Source organism: Archocentrus centrarchus, chromosome 7, assembly GCF_007364275.1.
Source record: "Archocentrus centrarchus isolate MPI-CPG fArcCen1 chromosome 7, fArcCen1, whole genome shotgun sequence".
NCBI classification, from domain to species: Eukaryota; Metazoa; Chordata; class Actinopteri; order Cichliformes; family Cichlidae; genus Archocentrus; species Archocentrus centrarchus.
This window is the reverse complement of record NC_044352.1, coordinates 25,326,548-25,343,968: the sequence shown is the minus strand read 5'-3', so window position 1 is coordinate 25,343,968 and position 17,421 is coordinate 25,326,548. Positions and strand designations below refer to the sequence as shown.

The 17,421-nt window shown below is 42.6% G+C and overlaps 1 protein-coding gene across 1 annotated transcript; it reads left to right on the top strand.

Annotated features, from left to right (window-relative positions):
• Positions 1-966: 966 nt before the first annotated feature.
• Positions 967-16,171, top strand: LOC115783154 (transketolase). The gene is made up of 14 exons (XM_030733838.1): positions 967-1,261; positions 3,598-3,715; positions 4,155-4,268; positions 4,910-5,007; positions 7,581-7,772; positions 8,084-8,202; positions 10,364-10,560; positions 10,777-10,941; positions 11,531-11,687; positions 12,349-12,479; positions 12,586-12,669; positions 12,857-12,950; positions 13,080-13,202; positions 15,349-16,171. The coding sequence occupies exons 1-14, from the start codon at positions 1,155-1,157 to the stop codon at positions 15,534-15,536; spliced, it is 1,887 nt and encodes a 628-aa protein (XP_030589698.1). The 5' UTR covers positions 967-1,154; the 3' UTR covers positions 15,537-16,171.
• Positions 16,172-17,421: the final 1,250 nt, after the last annotated feature.

Below are 17,421 nucleotides of genomic sequence, written 5' to 3'. Positions count from 1 at the left end.
CCGCGCAGGCCACAAAAGGGAGGGTTGTTCAAGAACAGCAGAGGGAAAGTTAAAATGCCAAAGAAAATCTACTCTGTCCAACTAAATCAAACCAAATACTACAATTACCATCCAGCACTGCTTGTGCAGACCTTACCTTGAATGACAAGTGCACACTACAGGTGTGGCGGGTTTGTACTACAGCTACAACACCCACCGCTATCACGTTAGACTCAGTGCGAATTAAGCTTCTTTTATCTACTCTTGCTTTCGTTAAGAACTGTATATTGCACACAACCGATGGTGACATGCCTCTCCAGTCTTCACTCTGTAAACGTCTTCACACCTCCCCTGATGAGGACTTGTGGCAATAGTGGTAATATTGTGATATTGCAGGAGACTTATAAAAATTTGGATTTTCGCATCCATGTCGCCACATGCTGCAGCTACAAGGAAAGTCCATTAGTTTGAAGTGAGAGCATCTGAGCCTATTTATAGACCGGTGTAAACGCATTTTGTAGCCTGTATAGATGATGGACGTCTGTTCAGTGCGGCTACAAAATATATAAGAAAACTTCCCTGACGTTCAAAATGACGATGGAACAGCGCGCACTTGAACAAAAAAAATAAATAAAAAAATAAAAATACTATGAATTGGTTTCGGTTTGTCTTCATGTATTTGAAAATTCGTGGCATTTTATATTTCATCTTAAACCTGGTCACACGTTTTGCACGCTTTTGCTTTCATTTCCAGAGTCGCGCTCTGTGCCTGAAGTTCCCTCAAAAATGTCATTAAATCCAGTTGGCAGACGTACTGACTGAGCGTCCCTGACCGCAGCCTGCCTGCTATGGGCGTGCAGCAGCGTGTGTGGCCTTGTTCTCGGTCCAAAGCCTTCCTACTGTTGGTTCATGCGACAGTTTGGACTAACTGCAGACTTCTTTCAGCCCTAGATTAGCCATATTCATAGGCTTCGCTTGCAAACACGCCCCCTCCCTCCTCTCTCTCGCTCTCTGGCGTTAACCAGCGTTATCTCTCTTTAACCCCTGCCATCGTCCGCTGCACTCTTCTCGCCTTTATTCTCAAGACAACAGACCGGGGAAACTTTTAACTCCTTTAACTCTGTTTTACCGGTTTGCGTGTGCGTGAGTGTGCTTCTCTCCGGTTCATCGGCCAGATGGAGGACTACCATAAACCGGACCAGCAGACGGTGCAGGCGCTCAGGAACATCGCCACTCGACTCCGGATCAACTCCATCAAGGCGACAACTGCAGCGGGAAGCGGGTGAGAGCTGGAGACGTAACAGCAGAAAAAGTGGCTTTGTCCTTTTTAAATGGCAATGTATAATTGATTTAATTTAAAAGGAACTGCTTTGGGAGATCACATCATGAGTAATTCCCGATGAACTGTCCGGAACGCACAGTAACGTCAGCTTTAAGTTGTGAAATAGTCCTACTGTGGATACATTTATAATATCGCAGATGTAGAATATGAAAATCTGGCTCTGTGGCTCAATGCATGGCGTCTCTGAACTTTAACAAAAATAATAATTTCAATTGTTTATCTGTGCGTAGAGATAGTTTTGTGCGCAATTTACGCACTAACGCACCAGAAAGGACAGACATAAAGGATTAAAATTCATATAGTTAATATTTGCTACGTGCAAGGTCCTGAAAGAAAATACTGTTTCAATGCACTGAATTTATTTGTCCCGTCCCGCGCAACTGTCCCTTCAAAATAATAAAACATTTTTTTCAGCCGTGTGAATTGGATCGAGAGGTTCAGTCATAAATTCATGCAGGTGCACCAGTGTTTCGCTCTCTCTTAACTCCTTGTGTAGTGGATCATTTATGTAATAGAGGCGCACACACTGGATAGTCGCATTATCTAGCCACTGCTACGACTCATGGGTCGACGCGTCGTGCGGCTGCAGCCGATTAGAACCGCTCAGTGCACAAACACGCTTTTGCAGCGCTTGCGTGCCGCGGTGCAGACGGTCAAGTAGAAATAGGGAAACGCGAATAACAACGTCCGATGTGCAGCTTCTGATTAAAAGCCGCACTGACAAGTATGCTGTAATGAGCGATACAAAATAAAATGACCCCTAAAATCAATTAGTAAATCTAAAACTGCCAAACATTTTTTTTTTCTGCTGAGCATTTAAAGTTGAATGCTTTCCAAAGGCTGCATACTAGAAGCATTTGAGCATGTTTTTAATTTGTCTGCTATAAACAACTGTATTCCACTAAAATTTGCTTCTCTTTGCACTTCGGTCATTTTATTTTCAGCAGCCTTTCGTTATTGGTGACTGAGATCTATCCAGATAAATGCTCTTTTTCTGGATCAGTGCACATACCTAATAATGGTTTGCCTTGTATTTAAAGTGCATCTGTTTGTAGTATAGATACTTCCACATCCATCCATTCATTTTGGTAATTATTTATCCAACTTTGGGGAAGCTGGAGTCTATCCTGGCTGAAATAGAGCAAGAGGTGGGGTACACCCTAGGCAGGTCACCAGTCCATCACAGGGCCAACACACACACACACACACACACACACATTTAAGGCAGAGTAATACCATGTAGTCAGAGGGAGAACACACGAGCCCCCAAAAAGTGAGACCCAAATCATGAAAATAAATTAATCATTTCAATTCCTGTTTTAGCTTCCAGACATTGACCACATACAGACCAATATCATTTTCATACATGTGCGCTGCACCAATCAATCACACCTTTTCTTGTTCTGCTTTTCTTTCCCATTATTATCTCATCAGATTTTTCATTTCAGGGCATTTAAACAAATGGCTTCATGAAGGAGGCCTGAATAAGGTATTTTTGGCATGTCGCTTGGAAAATGAAGTTGAGAATAACATCCATCCATCCATCCATCCATTCGCTTCCGCTTATCCTGTTCAGGGTCGCGGGGGGGCTGGAGCCTATCCCAGCTGTCATAGGGCGAGAGGCAGGGTACACCCTGAACAGGTCGCCAGCCTGTCACAGGGCCAACACAGAACAACCTTTCACACTCACTTTCACACTGTCATTCACACCTATGGGCAATTTAGATTTGCCAATTAACCTAACCCCAGTAAGTGCATGTCTTTGGAATGTGGGAGGAAACCGGAGTACCCGGAGGAAACCCACGCAAGCACGGGGAGAACATGCAAACTCCACACAGAGAGAGGGAGAGGCCTGGGCCAAGGTGGAATCGAACCCAGGCCTTCCAGATGGTATTCTATCTGTGAGGCTAGAAATAAAAGCTCCTGACTTATTAAATACTCTTGATTTTAACAGTTTGGGAGTTACACACTGAATGAGGGTTTGTACTGTATGTCCAGGTGTGCGTGCATGGAGGACTGAATGAGTTGTTTAAGAGAGAGCTACTGTATTTGAGCTTGTTGTTGTCTGACCCTGATGGAGATAGTATGATGGCTGCCTTACATAACTCCTGAATATTGATGAATTAACCTACTAGATGAACACTGGCAGGATCAGCCAGGCAGTCAAACTCACTTTCTAATGGTCATTTTGTCTCTTTCTGTCTTACTTGCCTTTTTTCTGCCCTTTCTTATCTGTGTTTTATGTTAATTCCTCTCCCGCATTTATTTTGTTGCAGTCACCCCACATCATGTTGCAGCGTGGCAGAGATCATGTCTGTGCTGTTCTTTCATTCCATGAAATACCGACCTGAAGATCCACGTAACCCCAACAATGACCGATTTGTCCTCTCTAAGGTAACATGCACACATATCCATATCCAAGGGTGACAGATGTTATTCGAAAGCATAAACACACAAAGAGGTGGAAAAGAATCAAGTAATATGCATGCACTTGAGTGCGTGCATATCTTTTTTTGTTATAGCGTACTTCTAAATAACTCATTTATAAAAGGCTCTACCACATTTATAGCAATGCCACTAAAATAAAATTGAGATCATGCAGTGAATCGAGTTCCCTCTGTTTTGTGTTCTGAAAATGAGCTCTGAAAACAAGCTTCAAACTTTGCTCACAATTTTAGTGTAAGCAGACAAACATCTGCTAAGCAAGCAGCAGGTAGATACGAGGAGTACACTGCAGGAGCAGATCAGGTGATCTGTCCTGCATGCTAATACAACACTGACTACACCTCACTAAGTACATTTAAGGCCTAAACATTGATCTCTGCCTCCTCAGGGTCATGCAGCCCCAGTGCTGTATGCTGTGTGGGCAGAGACGGGTTACCTGAAGGAGAATGAGCTTCTCAACCTCCGCAAGGTCGACTCCATCCTGGAGGGACACCCTGTGCCGGTGAGGTGACGTTCAAACCTGCAAGAAGTTTAAGGCTTTGAAAGCCATATATATGAATCAGGAATATATTAAAACACTTTCTGTGTGTGTATGTTTTTTAACTTTAATGCAGAGGGTTTCATTTCACGATTTCTTTGACGCTGAGACAGAAATATTTGTCAGGTTTTCAAACTGAAGCCGATATGTCTCACACTGCACGATAAACACACACAGAGATGCAGTGAGATATCGAAAAGTAAAGAAAAATCTCTACAGATGGTATGTCTTCAGACTTTTCTGTTAAGTACCGCAAAGTTTCTGCCAAGCTGTTTGTGAATAAGAGCATTATAGTATCCCTGCTGCACACAGAGATGTGATCACACTTTCACAGATAACAGAAAACCGTCTGCAGGCAGGACCAGAGTGACAAAGCTATGCCTGTGTGACAGAGATGCTCTGTCGTCTGCTACAAACATCAGTGACACTTTGTCTACATAAACCCAGAAACTGATGCACTGCAAGATTCAGGCCATATTTGTTTTTCCAACAAGATCACTGCTGCTGGTTTTATGATCCATTTAGACATTAAAAACAATCCATCTGCTGTTGATTATCTTGAGCGGGAGTGAGTAACGTGCACGTTGTTATGTGTGTGCATGCAGAAGCAGCAGTTTGTGGATGTGGCCACTGGAGCTCTGGGTCAGGGGCTGGGAGCTGCCTGTGGAATGGCTTACACTGGAAAATACTTTGACAAGGCCAGGTAACATAAACAAAATCACACTCACATATATGAACACAATATTTTCTTTTGGAAAAGGAAACATGCACATTTCTGCAGAAGCGCAGCATCCCAGTGTGCATGTGCACACATTAAGATGGACCGTATGAAATTATGCATGACATAATGTACGCTGCAGCGAGCTCCGCAGACATGTGACATTTCTGCCTGGAGCTTTGGAATAAAACCCTCCCTGACAGGCCCGGTCTGTGCTGACATTTAGGCAGCCACTTAGAGCTGGGAGAGCCGACCTTCAGTTCATGTTTTACCTTCAGATCAGCATTAATGATAGTGGATGATGTCAGTGATAGTGAGCTCAGAATTAGATACATATAAATGCAATTTTATGTTTTCTTCTTTTAAGATTATTGCTCATGTTGTTTCAAATGTAGTTTCATCTCTGTATTTTAACAGGCATGCAGTGCAGCTGCCACTCAGCTGAATTTTAGCTGATTTAACTCACTCCATGTTTGTCCCTTTTGTTCTTGCGCAGTCTGGAAACAACCACGTGCATTTCTGTCTGACAATAGGCATTTGGAAGGTGCGGCCTGTAACACGCTGGATTCCCATTTTCAAAAATGCTTATGATTTATTTAGATATATTTTTAAGCACCTGAGCTGAAATCTGACTTTTGGGGTGATTTTTTTTTTTAAACACGTTTCATTGTGAACTGAACAGAATGAGAATGTTTGAAAGGCAGTTTTGTTTTTTTGCAGGAAATGCTGCACTTGCAGTCGGTGTTGGCTGTCTTTCATACCGCTCTTGCTCTCTCTGCATTCTGTGTGCACTCAATTGTTTCTGCTCTAATAATCACACACGCAAAAGCACGGTTCTCCCTCATCTCTCTGCCTCACCCATTTCCCTCATCTTCTCTTAAAAAAATGATGGCATCTCACACTGTACCTTTGTTGCATCCACCTATGTTCCATTGTGCATTCAGCAAATAATACTGTAAGCACCATGCATGTTTGCAAGCACACGGGCTTATGCGTCTAGAGCGGTATGTCAAGCTAACAAACTGCAACGCTTCCCTCGCCAAGCGCTGTAGGCTGCATCGCTCGTTTCATAACACAATCTGAGCCCAGAACTGTTGAACAGCAACTGTATCAAACCCACTTGTGGATACTCTCGCACAATAAGCTGCAGGATCAGAATCATCTAAGCAGTGGAGCAGCAAGCTCTCCGACAAGCAGCCACTCAAACAGAGCCTTCAGCTCCTCTGAGGTCGTAGATTACTAGAATATGATACATGGATGAACCCTCCCAATACCCTCACAGGCAATATTGAGACGAGACCGAATAACAGAGCGTTCATCCAGTCACGCCGGTTTGAATCTGGCGCAATACTCTTATGTCTCTAATAAATCAGACGCATACAGAGTTCCTACTCTGTAGTGAGTGTAGTGACTGGAAGTTTTTTCTTCGTTGAGCTTGTATTGGCAGGATTTAACAGTTTGGGTGACACAAGTGGAGGAAAGTGTGTGGGTTGGGGCTGTTTGCAAGGAGAGACATCACCTTGTCTTAATCTGTTACTCTCACCTCACAAACACTGAAAGAAGGTGTAATGTGCACACACACACCTTCTTGGGGGTGTCTGCTGTAGTTTTCTTATATGCTTTTAAGACTACAGTGAACATGAGCACATATGTGTGTCTTCAAATATGTTTAAATGATCACAAACTGAGTTTTACATTTTTGATATCTGTTGCAGGAAGCCTGGCTCTTCTTGTCACTGAGATTTTTTGTTGTTTTTTTATCTGTCTGTATGTTTAGGGTCATTGTGATGCTGCAGCATTAGTTTGGAAATGATCAGAGGCTTCACTGATATTGTGTAATTGATAAGAATCCATCTCTTAACTCACACACAAAAAAATGTAAGTTAGAAAGCAAACCTTGATTACAACCTGAAAGTTTCTGTTTCAAAGAAAGATATTCAGACTGCCCAGGCAGGAGTTCTACATTTCAATAAAAACATGTCACAGAAGCCGACCTCTGTTATTCATCTGTTTGGTTCAGTGCCCTTTTATAAAGTTCAGCATTTCATCAAGGTTAACAAATTGCTTTCTGAAAATAAAGCTCCTTCTTTTATAATATCTACTGCTGAAATGATGAGCTATGCTATCAGTTTAACAGGTTTCTCTGTTGTTCTTCTTCCTTCTCTCAATTTTCACCTCTGTGGAATTCCTCTCTTCCTCCTTTCTCTCTGCGTGTGTGTGTTTTTGTGTTGTTTTTTTTTCCTCTGCACTCGGAGTTGGAATGCGTGGTGTAATTCGGCGTGTCTCAGCCTATCTTCCAGTTTTAATGAGAATGTGTCTATTTGACTGGAAAGCTGTCAAGAGCTGTTATGCCACAGGAGCAGCTACTGAGGATGATCAGAGCATGGTGGGGATGGGTGCGGGTCTGTGTTTGTGTGTCTGTCTGTGTGTTTAGGTGTCGTGGTCAGCTGTCACATCAAGCCCTATAGGGGGAAGCAGAGGATGGGAGGCTGTGGCAAGATTGAAAATGAAGCTGATATGGAAAATTACTCCTTCCTCTTTCCCCTCTCTGTTTGTAGCTATCGGGTGTTCTGCCTGTTGGGTGATGGAGAGCTGTCAGAGGGCTCAGTGTGGGAGGCCATGGCCTTTGCTTCGTACTACCAGCTAGATAACTTGGTGGCCATCTTGGACATCAACCGTCTGGGTCAGAGTGATCCAACTCCCCTGCAGCACCATGTGGAGAAATACCAGCGGCGCTGCGAGTCCTTTGGGTGAGCAGAGAGAGTCAGAGGAAGTATTTGAATGGGTATTTAGTGCTTCAGTAACTGCTTGAGCAGTCAATCCAAGAACAGTTAATCAAACCCAGTTTCCATAAGTGTTTATTTATAAAACAAAGTGCCAAAGAGCCACTTGTTCCTGCATTGATATGTAAGGTTTGATGTTTTAAATTGCATTTATTTTAATCATCTAAATTACTTTTTTTATATTTTAACTTGACCATAGATAAGCACAAGCAAGTTGAGAGAGCGAGTGATGATATATGAGAACTGCATATAAAGTTTGACTTTGCTTGTTTTCCCAGTTGGCATGCCATCATAGTGGATGGCCACAGTGTGGAGGAGCTGTGTAAGGCACTGAGTCATCCGCGCCACCAGCCACTGGCCATAATCGCCAAGACCACTAAGGGCAAGGGCATCCCAGGTAGAGTAACTATTCATACAGTGGTTCACAGTAGGTAAGCTCCAATATCAGTGTGGTTTTGTACTGTAATGAGGAAACTTGCAGCTCCAATTTACCAGTCTGCTCTTCCTTTAAATAAATAAAGGTTGTTTAATCATTCCTGTCCACTGTCATTGCAAAGGGGGCCTTAACTCACCATAATCCCGGCAGCGCTTCAGTGCTTTAGCTGCTGCAGCTCAATAATCCCTCAGAATGTGTAGGATACACTCCCTACAACAGCCCATTGTACTTGTGCTGTGATAAGCGTAAGTCAGAGTGTGTGCAGCCACATGTGTTTGTTAGAAAGAAAGAGGCGGTTGTTATAAGAGCGTGCGTATGTGTGTATAGGAGCGTCTTTGTTTACAGAAGACTGGAGCAGAAAATCTTCAGTGTTGTAAACCTGTGGCTTCTAGAAATTAACCGCTGACATCTGTTGTGACCCACTGATGTGGAACATTGTTATGAGTGTGACGCCATATTGACTTGCAGAATTCTGGAGGGGCTACGTTTACGTCAGGAGGAATTTAGTTTAGAGGATAAAGGGCAAAGTCAACATTTCGAGCTGCTGCTAATCGATGCTATACATGCGTTTGTTGTTTGTTTGTTTTTTAATGTTGCAGCTTACATTGGAATTCAAATTTAAATACTTCTGCAAAATAACTGCCCAAAGAAGTGCCTGGAAGTTATTTAAGATGGCATTAGAGTGGCGAGACTTGCTTCTTGAAGGACTTTGACACAGGCCATCTCAGAAGGAACCCTCCAGGATTGTGATTCAGGATTTAATTTCACAGATTTCACACCAACTTCCACTGTTACATATGTATGGGCAATTAAATGCAGAGATTTCACACATTTCTGACAGATGGAGCAGCTCTGACAGCGTCAACAGTCGATGTTTCTGTTTTTTTCATTCTGCTTACAGCCTTTTTACTGCCCAAGGCAAGATCAGGATTTTATGCTGTTTCCCCTCAGCTGGACGGAGCATGTTTATAACAAGAAATTATTGAAAAATTAATCATTTTTATTTGGATAATTTTGATGAATTTGACCTTTAGAAAAAGAGGTGCCACAGTCTCCCACAGCATAATCCACCTCAATTAATTTCTATAATAGCAATCAGATAAAATTTTCTTGTAATTTTTATTACATTGTTTATTTAAAAATGCTGAAAATGCTGTCCATGTTTTATGATAATCTATCTAAACACAGCAATTTAACTATGGCTCATTGTTACTAGGCTACCCGTTGCCATATTTTCATAGAGGTCACCCTCTATACAGTAGGCACCATGGGGTCATGACCAACTGCCAAGGCTACCAAGTGGATCCAAGTGCAGACACGGACAAGAACACCAGAGCAATTTTAAAACAGCTTATTAAAAACACAAGGTTGCTTAGACTTGACGCTAGGAGCTGGATCCTGAAGAGTATTTCCGTTAGTTCACTAGCAGCGGGCACAGGGGACAAAACTGGTGAATGAGTCTCTCTAGACCAGTGATTCTCAAATCCAGGCCTCGTGGCCCGGTGTCCTGCAGCTTTTAGATGTGTCCCTGATCCAACACACCTGAATCAAATGGCTGAAATACCTCCTCAGTATGCAGTCAAGTTCTCCAGAGTCCTGCTAATGACTTCTATATTTAATTCAGGTGTGTTGGATCAGGGACACATCTAAAACCTGCAGGACACTGGGCCACGAGGCCTGGATTTGAGAATCACTGCTCTAGACAGAGGAAGAGGAGAGTTACTGTGTGAGTGGTTGACTGTGGTGACCTACCCAGGGTATACCCCACTTCCTGCAACCCTGAATTAGATAAGCAGAAGAAGATGGGTGGAACTAATAATGTAAATGTTGAACTTTGATTATGACCACAGTAGTTCTGTGTGTATAAATGAGTGAAGCTGCAACTATTAAAAATAAATGTTAAAAAAACTGAAGAAAGACTCCTGCAAACTCATAAGCAGCACCTTCAGCTTCTGTTATGATTTTTTTCCAAACTGGATGTCATTCATAGTGAATCTCTGGAACAGCAGGTCTGTGCACGCTGTCATGAAAGCAGGCAACAGATTAGATGTAGACCACAGGGAAAAGGGGGGAGGTGGGCATCATAATTCATTTCATACTCAGGTGTATATGTGTCTTTCAGCGGCTGAGGATAAATTGGGCTGGCATGGTAAACCCCTGCCCAAAGACATGGCAGAGAGCGTGATCAAGGAGCTGCAGAACCGCATCATCAGTTGCAACAAGCGCCTCTATCCTGTTCCCCCCAGTGAGGACACATCACCCGTTAGCCTCCGCAACATCCGCATGCCGAGTGCACCCAGCTACAAACCTGGAGATAAGGTAGGATCAGTGGTAGCAGACACTACATCCCCACTAGTATTTAAAAGTAATTTTTTCTTGTTTATATCATTAGACTAAAGAAGTAAACTAAATCTTGGTGCTGTTTTTTAAATTAAAAACTTGAGCCAAGCTAGGATATCTGTTATACAAGAGAAAATAATCTGTGTGCATCCTGTAGTTTATTGATCCGGTGTCTGTTTCTCCCTGTGTGACCAGATTGCAACAAGGAAGGCATACGGCATGGCTCTGGCCAAGCTGGGCCGTTACAATGAGCATCTGGTGGTTCTGGATGGAGACACCAAGAACTCCACCTTCTCTGAGCTCTTTAAAAACGAACACCCCAACCGTTATGTGGAGTGCTACATCGCAGAGCAGAACATGGTAAGAAATGGATGGATGGTTTACTCTACAGCTAGAGAGCTGCAGAGAGTTTCGTAGGAGAGCTTGAAGTGAGAAGACGTATGAGAAGACCAAGCGTCACTAAAACAGCTAACTTTACATTAGAAATACAGTATATTTAATATTCAAACATTGAAGTATAGAGTGGTAAAAGATGTCCTATCACCATATGTCTGACTGAAGTTATTACATGTAGAGTGATTAGTACAAGGTTTTCCCACTTATGTGTTATCTTCCATTGTGGCACAGTTTACTTAATAGATGCTTTTGATGTGCTGCCTTGAGGAGCATCAACATCCAACATCCAGTGGTTAGAGTTCATGATCATCATCAACCATTGTTGGGTCCTCCCAGGCATCAATTTTCACACAATTTCCTAACTGAAAAAATGCATCATTGTGATTTCTCATGTAATGTAAGATTCACTCTGTGGGCACCTTCACCAAAGTGATGACCTACGCTGCATCTATTCTAGAAGCTCTGTGAGGCTCCACTCACACTAATCACAAAGTTAGATCTGATAAATGATGAACTGCATTCCTTTCTTAACCGCTCTCTTCTCTTCCTGCAGGTGAGCGTGGCGATTGGTTGTGCTGTACGAGACCGTAACGTGGTGTTTGCCAGCACCTTCGCCACCTTCTTTACCCGAGCCTATGACCAGCTCCGCATGGCCGCCATCTCTGAGAGCAACATCAACCTATGTGGTTCCCACTGTGGCGTCTCCATCGGTCAGCTACCATCCTTTCTTCTGTGTTTTCACCATTGTAAAGTGTGCACAGCATTAGCTTATTATCATTTCACACCCTACAGTCAGTATTGAAAATACAGATTATAAAATTTTCACATCCTCATTGACTTTGGACCCATGGAAAGAAACAGCTGTTTCCCTCATTCCACCTTTCTCTTAAATTCACTTTGGCACAGTTGTAGTGTTGGATTAAATTCACCCACTGAATCATGTCAAACTTGTAGTGATGAAAAACAGTAAGCCATTTTGTTGAGCGCTGCTCCTCTTCCAGTATCACTACATTCAGCTGAACTTCTTTCTTTCTTGTTTTATTGGTTTTAATTCCCATAAATGATGAACCTTTGTTCCCATCTTCCTTTCTGTTATTACATTGTTCACATTCTGTCCTGGTATCAGCACTCCTCCCTCCCTCCCTCTGTCTCTGTGTCATGGAGGTGATGACAGAGCGGCCTGAATCTCTCTCACCTCTTCCTCCCCCTTCCCTTTTTCTTCTCCTCCACCTCTTCAGGTACACTGCACATCCACCTTTGCAGACCGAACGCATGCCAGTATTGCAGAATTTATTTTCTAACCTAAAGCAAACATGTGAATCACACTTGGGCTGATTGGTTCGTTTTGTGTGTGTGTGTGTGTGTATTTAGGTGAGGATGGTCCCTCTCAGATGGGTCTGGAGGATCTGGCCATGTTCAGAGCCATTCCTACAGCAACTGTCTTCTACCCCAGTGACGGTGTTTCCACTGAGAAAGCTGTGGAGCTTGCCGCCAATACAAAGGTGCTCAGAATGATCTTTAATAAGTAATGGAAAAAAAAAATTAAGTTCTTAAGATTATATATGTTAAAAGTAGAGATCCATGTGGATGGGTTCTAATTTGTTCCAGGGTTTGTGCTTCATCCGAACAAGCCGCCCAGAGAACAACAACATTTACAACTGCAACGAAGACTTCCATGTTGGGCAGGCTAAGGTTTGTAGCTACGCTTTACTCATAATGTCGCCGTATGCGCTAAATAAAATGTGCTTATTGTTCAAACATTTTGCTGCTTCTTGTTAAATCCCTCATTACAAATAACTAGTCTGACTAGACTCTGTGCACATTTTCTTCCGGAGTAAACACAAACAAAGATAAATTTATAGCTTCTCCTCACACTCAGGTTGTGTATAAAACCAATGATGACTATGTGACTGTGGTTGGAGCAGGAGTGACCCTCCACGAGGCTCTGAGTGCTGCTGAAATGCTGAAGAAAGGTATGAAGAAACAGAAATAATGAATCTGACCTATGCTGGCATAAAACTGTGCAGAACTCATTTTGCTTTATGGCTTCCTTCTATAATTAGATTTTTAAAGATAATTCACTTTCCTTTTGTGCCTCTTAGAGAGAATTAACATTCGTGTGATCGATCCATTCACCATCAAACCCCTGGACTCCAAGACCATCATCGACAATGCCAGGGCCACCAGAGGACGCATCATCACAGTGGAGGACCACTACTATGAAGGTGAGGAGTCTGCACAGCATTAACATACACTGTATATAAAAGATATACAAAAGCTCTGTGTAGAAAATCGAAGGAAAATGCCACAGACACGCATTCTGTCTACAGGCCAGCAGGGTGCAGTTTCTCTGTTTAGGAAAGCCATGTTAAGAAATGCTTATTCAACCATAAGAGCCCACACCCATTTCTCCCTGGAGGAAAATTTATTCAGAATTTCAAAAATCTTTTTAATAAATAAGTTATTCAAGATTTCCTGAACATGTGAAACTGTGACTCGTGTCACAGTGGGTTCTTTTTTAGGACCGCAGTAAAAGCTGCAGTAATTTTCCACTGTCCTGATGGATTTGTTGTCTCAACCACTGGTTCACTGTGTTTTTTAATGCAGCATGACATTAATTTGTTTTTTGTTTTGTTTTTTTGGATCCATTTAAAGTAAAAATAGACAATAAAACAAATATTATATAGGACATGGCTTTATGGTGACTGACAGGTTTCTCAGTCAGATCTACCTCTTGCTCAAAAAAGAAAAAAAAAGAGATGTGACAATTTTGGCAACTGGGGATCAGAACAAAAGGAGCCAGTTGAGGTGGTTCAGGTTTACTAGGATGCCTCCTGGGCATCTCCTAGGTGAGGTGTTCTAGGCATGTCCTGCCAGGAGGACAGATTAGATCGTTTGCTGGCTTGGGAATGCCTCTATTTCCCTCTGGAAGAGCAGAAGGAAGTGGCTTGTGAGAAGAAGGTCTGGGCTCGAATACGCAGCAGAACATGTGTGTATGTCTGTCTGTGTGTGTGTGTGTGTGTGTGTGTGTGTGTGTGTGTGTGTGTGTGTGTGTGTGTGTGTGTTATCCTGTAACTAAAGGCTAAAAGTCAAATAATTAAAAAAACATAGCTTAATCTATTAAGTTTTTATATTTCTCCTTTATCTCTGATCTCTTCTACATTAAAATTAAAAAAGAAATGTTATTTGGAAATTTAAAAGAGCATTTAAAGTCAAATTATTTTGCATGGTGCAGTCATGAAAATACTGTATCTAGAATGTTAAAATGTGCATAAATGTGCAGATTTTATTTCACCATTTACATTGCTATTCAGTTAAAGTCACATTTGTTTGGCAGTAGCAGGAACGCTTCAACTAACAGGCATGAGAGGGATTGTTATGCAGCTGCTTGCGTGACGGTGCTGCTTGTGTATCAGCTCATGAATAAAAAAGCCCCGAGCAGCAAAGGACAAAAGTCCGTGTACAGCTCTGGAGTGGAGGCAGAAGAAGGGCCTGAGGAAGGGAAGAGGACAGAAGCATGGGCCAGTACATCGCAGAGAACTAAGGTGCAGGTTGTGGCTGTAAAGAGAGGGGTGTATGCTATGGCAAAGGTAAAACATATTTAAAAAAATGTTTGTGGGGGGAGGGAGGACAGAGGATGAACTGGAAGAGCCTGTCAGGATTTCTTAATTTCATATCCGGCCTTTGGGCTCTCGCTGACCTACATACAGTACCAGGATTACGAAAAACAAGCCTCCAAATTTTGCTTTCTCCTTTGTCTCCTCTTAGCCAGTGTGTGTGTGTGTTTCTGTGGTCCTAAATTTAGATGCTTTTTTCATTCTTTGAGAGGACTTCTGTCCATGATAGAGCACAAAGAAGAAAGATTTTTAGCACCTCTTTGGTTACACACACTTTAAGATTCAGATAAGTAATAGGTTACATGGAACTGGAAATCTGAAAGATTGTGTCCTGTCCAGGTAGAGATGGGCAGAGATGATGCCTCCTTTTTAGTTTAATGAAGTATGGTGACTTTTTCCTTCAAGCACCTCTCAATGGCCAGTACAAGAAGAGGAAATAATTGCACCTGTCAGTGTTCACCTGACTATACTCAGGCTTCAGAGCTCATTCCTGAAGGGGGTGAAAGTGCGACAAAGGAAGAGTGAGAAAATGGAGGGAGGGTGGTGCCAGTCCTGTCAGTACACATCACATCTCTGCTGAACTCAATCGCCCATGGAGATGTAGATAGATTAAATATGACAGAAGGGTGAAAGAAACACGGAAGGCTGACGAGCAGATTAGAAACTTGATATTGAATATTTGTGCGCATGTGTGATTTGGATGAACTACCCGTTAACTCGATGGGCCGGTCTGTTCTATATTCTGATTCCTCAGGCGGTCTGGGTGAGGCAGTGTGCTCGGCGGTGGTGAACGAGACTGGCTTCACCGTCCACCGGCTGGCGGTCTCCCAAGTGCCCCGGAGCGGTAAGCCCCACGAGCTGCTCCGAATCTTTGGCATAGACCGCGACGCCATTGCTCAAGCGGTCCGTAAGGTGCTCAGCAGCTCAGCCAATGCCAAGTAGGAAGGCTGCAGGAGTGACAGCAGCAGGAACAACGTGGTAACTGACTCCATGGTTAACTGGTTTCTTCCATGGAGGCGCCAAATAAACAAGTAAACCAACACAGGAGGAGGGGTAGCACGTCTGGCCCACTCACACTCTCCTCCTCATAAACCAATCCGAAGCATTTGTTTAAAGTAAAAAAAAAAAAATTTTTTTAAATGACGGTACTATGATTTTTTTTCTCTGTCATTAATGTGGTCTGACACCCCCACCCCAGATTTTTACCCCATCACTTTGTGAGTTCAGTAAACACACTTCATACCCCTTAACTCACAGATTTCCACATCTCCACCCTCTAGTTCCTTCCTACCTCAGAGAAAGTTCTGGTACTGCTGTAGTGTCTCAGTGAAAGCAGTGAACGTGGTTTGGAGTGACGTCAAGTCTTATTATCATTTTCTGTGGAACCCCTCTCACATCATGGGCTCAGCGATATGAGCCTCTGCACCCATTTACAACTTTGTAAATCCCACCCCCACGTGAGCAAGCAGGGTGTGGAGAAACTCTGGTTTTGGTCTGTTTGAGCACTGACTGTTTTTAACCCGTTTGACTTGGATAGGACTGTTTCACACCAATAAAGGGATGGTTACTTCACGGTATATGTGTCTGAGGTCTTTCTTTTTTAAGCCAAAATCCTATCCTGCCTTTATTGATACCTGGAAGTGACAAGCTCAAACACACAGCGAAGTATTCAAACCAACTAATAATACGTTGTATGTTATCATTATAACAGTCAAAAGTTACATGCTTGACATGTTGGCATGTATGGCTCAACTAGAGTAGAGCAGAATTAAATCTTTAACTGCTGTGTTTCCCTGCATGGCTGCTCGTGTGGCCACACAATGCAGAAATATCAGGTTAATAACTAGAACAGAGTTAACTGCTCCAGATGCATTTATGTCATCGAGCTGGTTTTTGCATTGATCTGTCTGAACTCTCATTTTCTGAACCAGTCTCACAAGATGCCCTGCAATGATAGCTTATATTAAATATATTATGGGATGTCAGAAACACAGGTGTTCATGGTCCTGGCATGTTGGCTTACTCCTGTCCTGTCTCCATACGCTCCTCTTTCTCTTCTCTTTTTCCCCTGATTTCGTGCTCTATAAATCAAACTGAACTGAACTGAATTACTGTCACTGTCACACTTTAATAGAAGAAAGTCATCATTAATGTTATTAGTAACAGTCCTGCTATTACTGCTATGAAAAAATATGGAAAGAGCCTGTAGTTTAAGATTGTGTGCGTAGGTTAATTTCCTGAATAGTGCTCAGTGTGGCCTCAAGCGACCAAGTAACTGTCTTAAACTAAAAGCTTCAGTTATGAAGCAGCAAATTAAAGTCCTGAGCTGAGCCTGCCTCGTGCAGCCTGGGTGTTAGTAAAGGTTTTATGTGCCATGGTGACTGGCTGACGTCTGTAGGATGACACAAGCTCACAACCACTATGTGTCATCTATATTTAATGTGCATTAATAATTTAAAAGCCCATTGAAAGATTTAAGCTGGCTGGTTTATATACATGCAAGGTGACAGAATAAAGGAAAAATGAAGTGTCTGCCCAGAAAAGCTTTGCATTGATTCTGCTGGGCTGATGGAGCGCCATTCTTTTCAAAAATATATTCTCATTTATTTAGTTTTTTGATAATAGTGGAGAGCGCTGTCTAATGCGGCGATTAAAAATCTTAGCATATGACTCGTATATTTTCATACTCCTTAAAGCATTAGGTGACCCACTGTGCCCTTTGGATGGGGATGCTGTCATCCTTGAAGAGGCCACTCCTATTATAGGATGAAACCACGGCAGCAAAATGCAGTCCACGGCATAAAGAAGCTACCACAGTGTAGCTGTC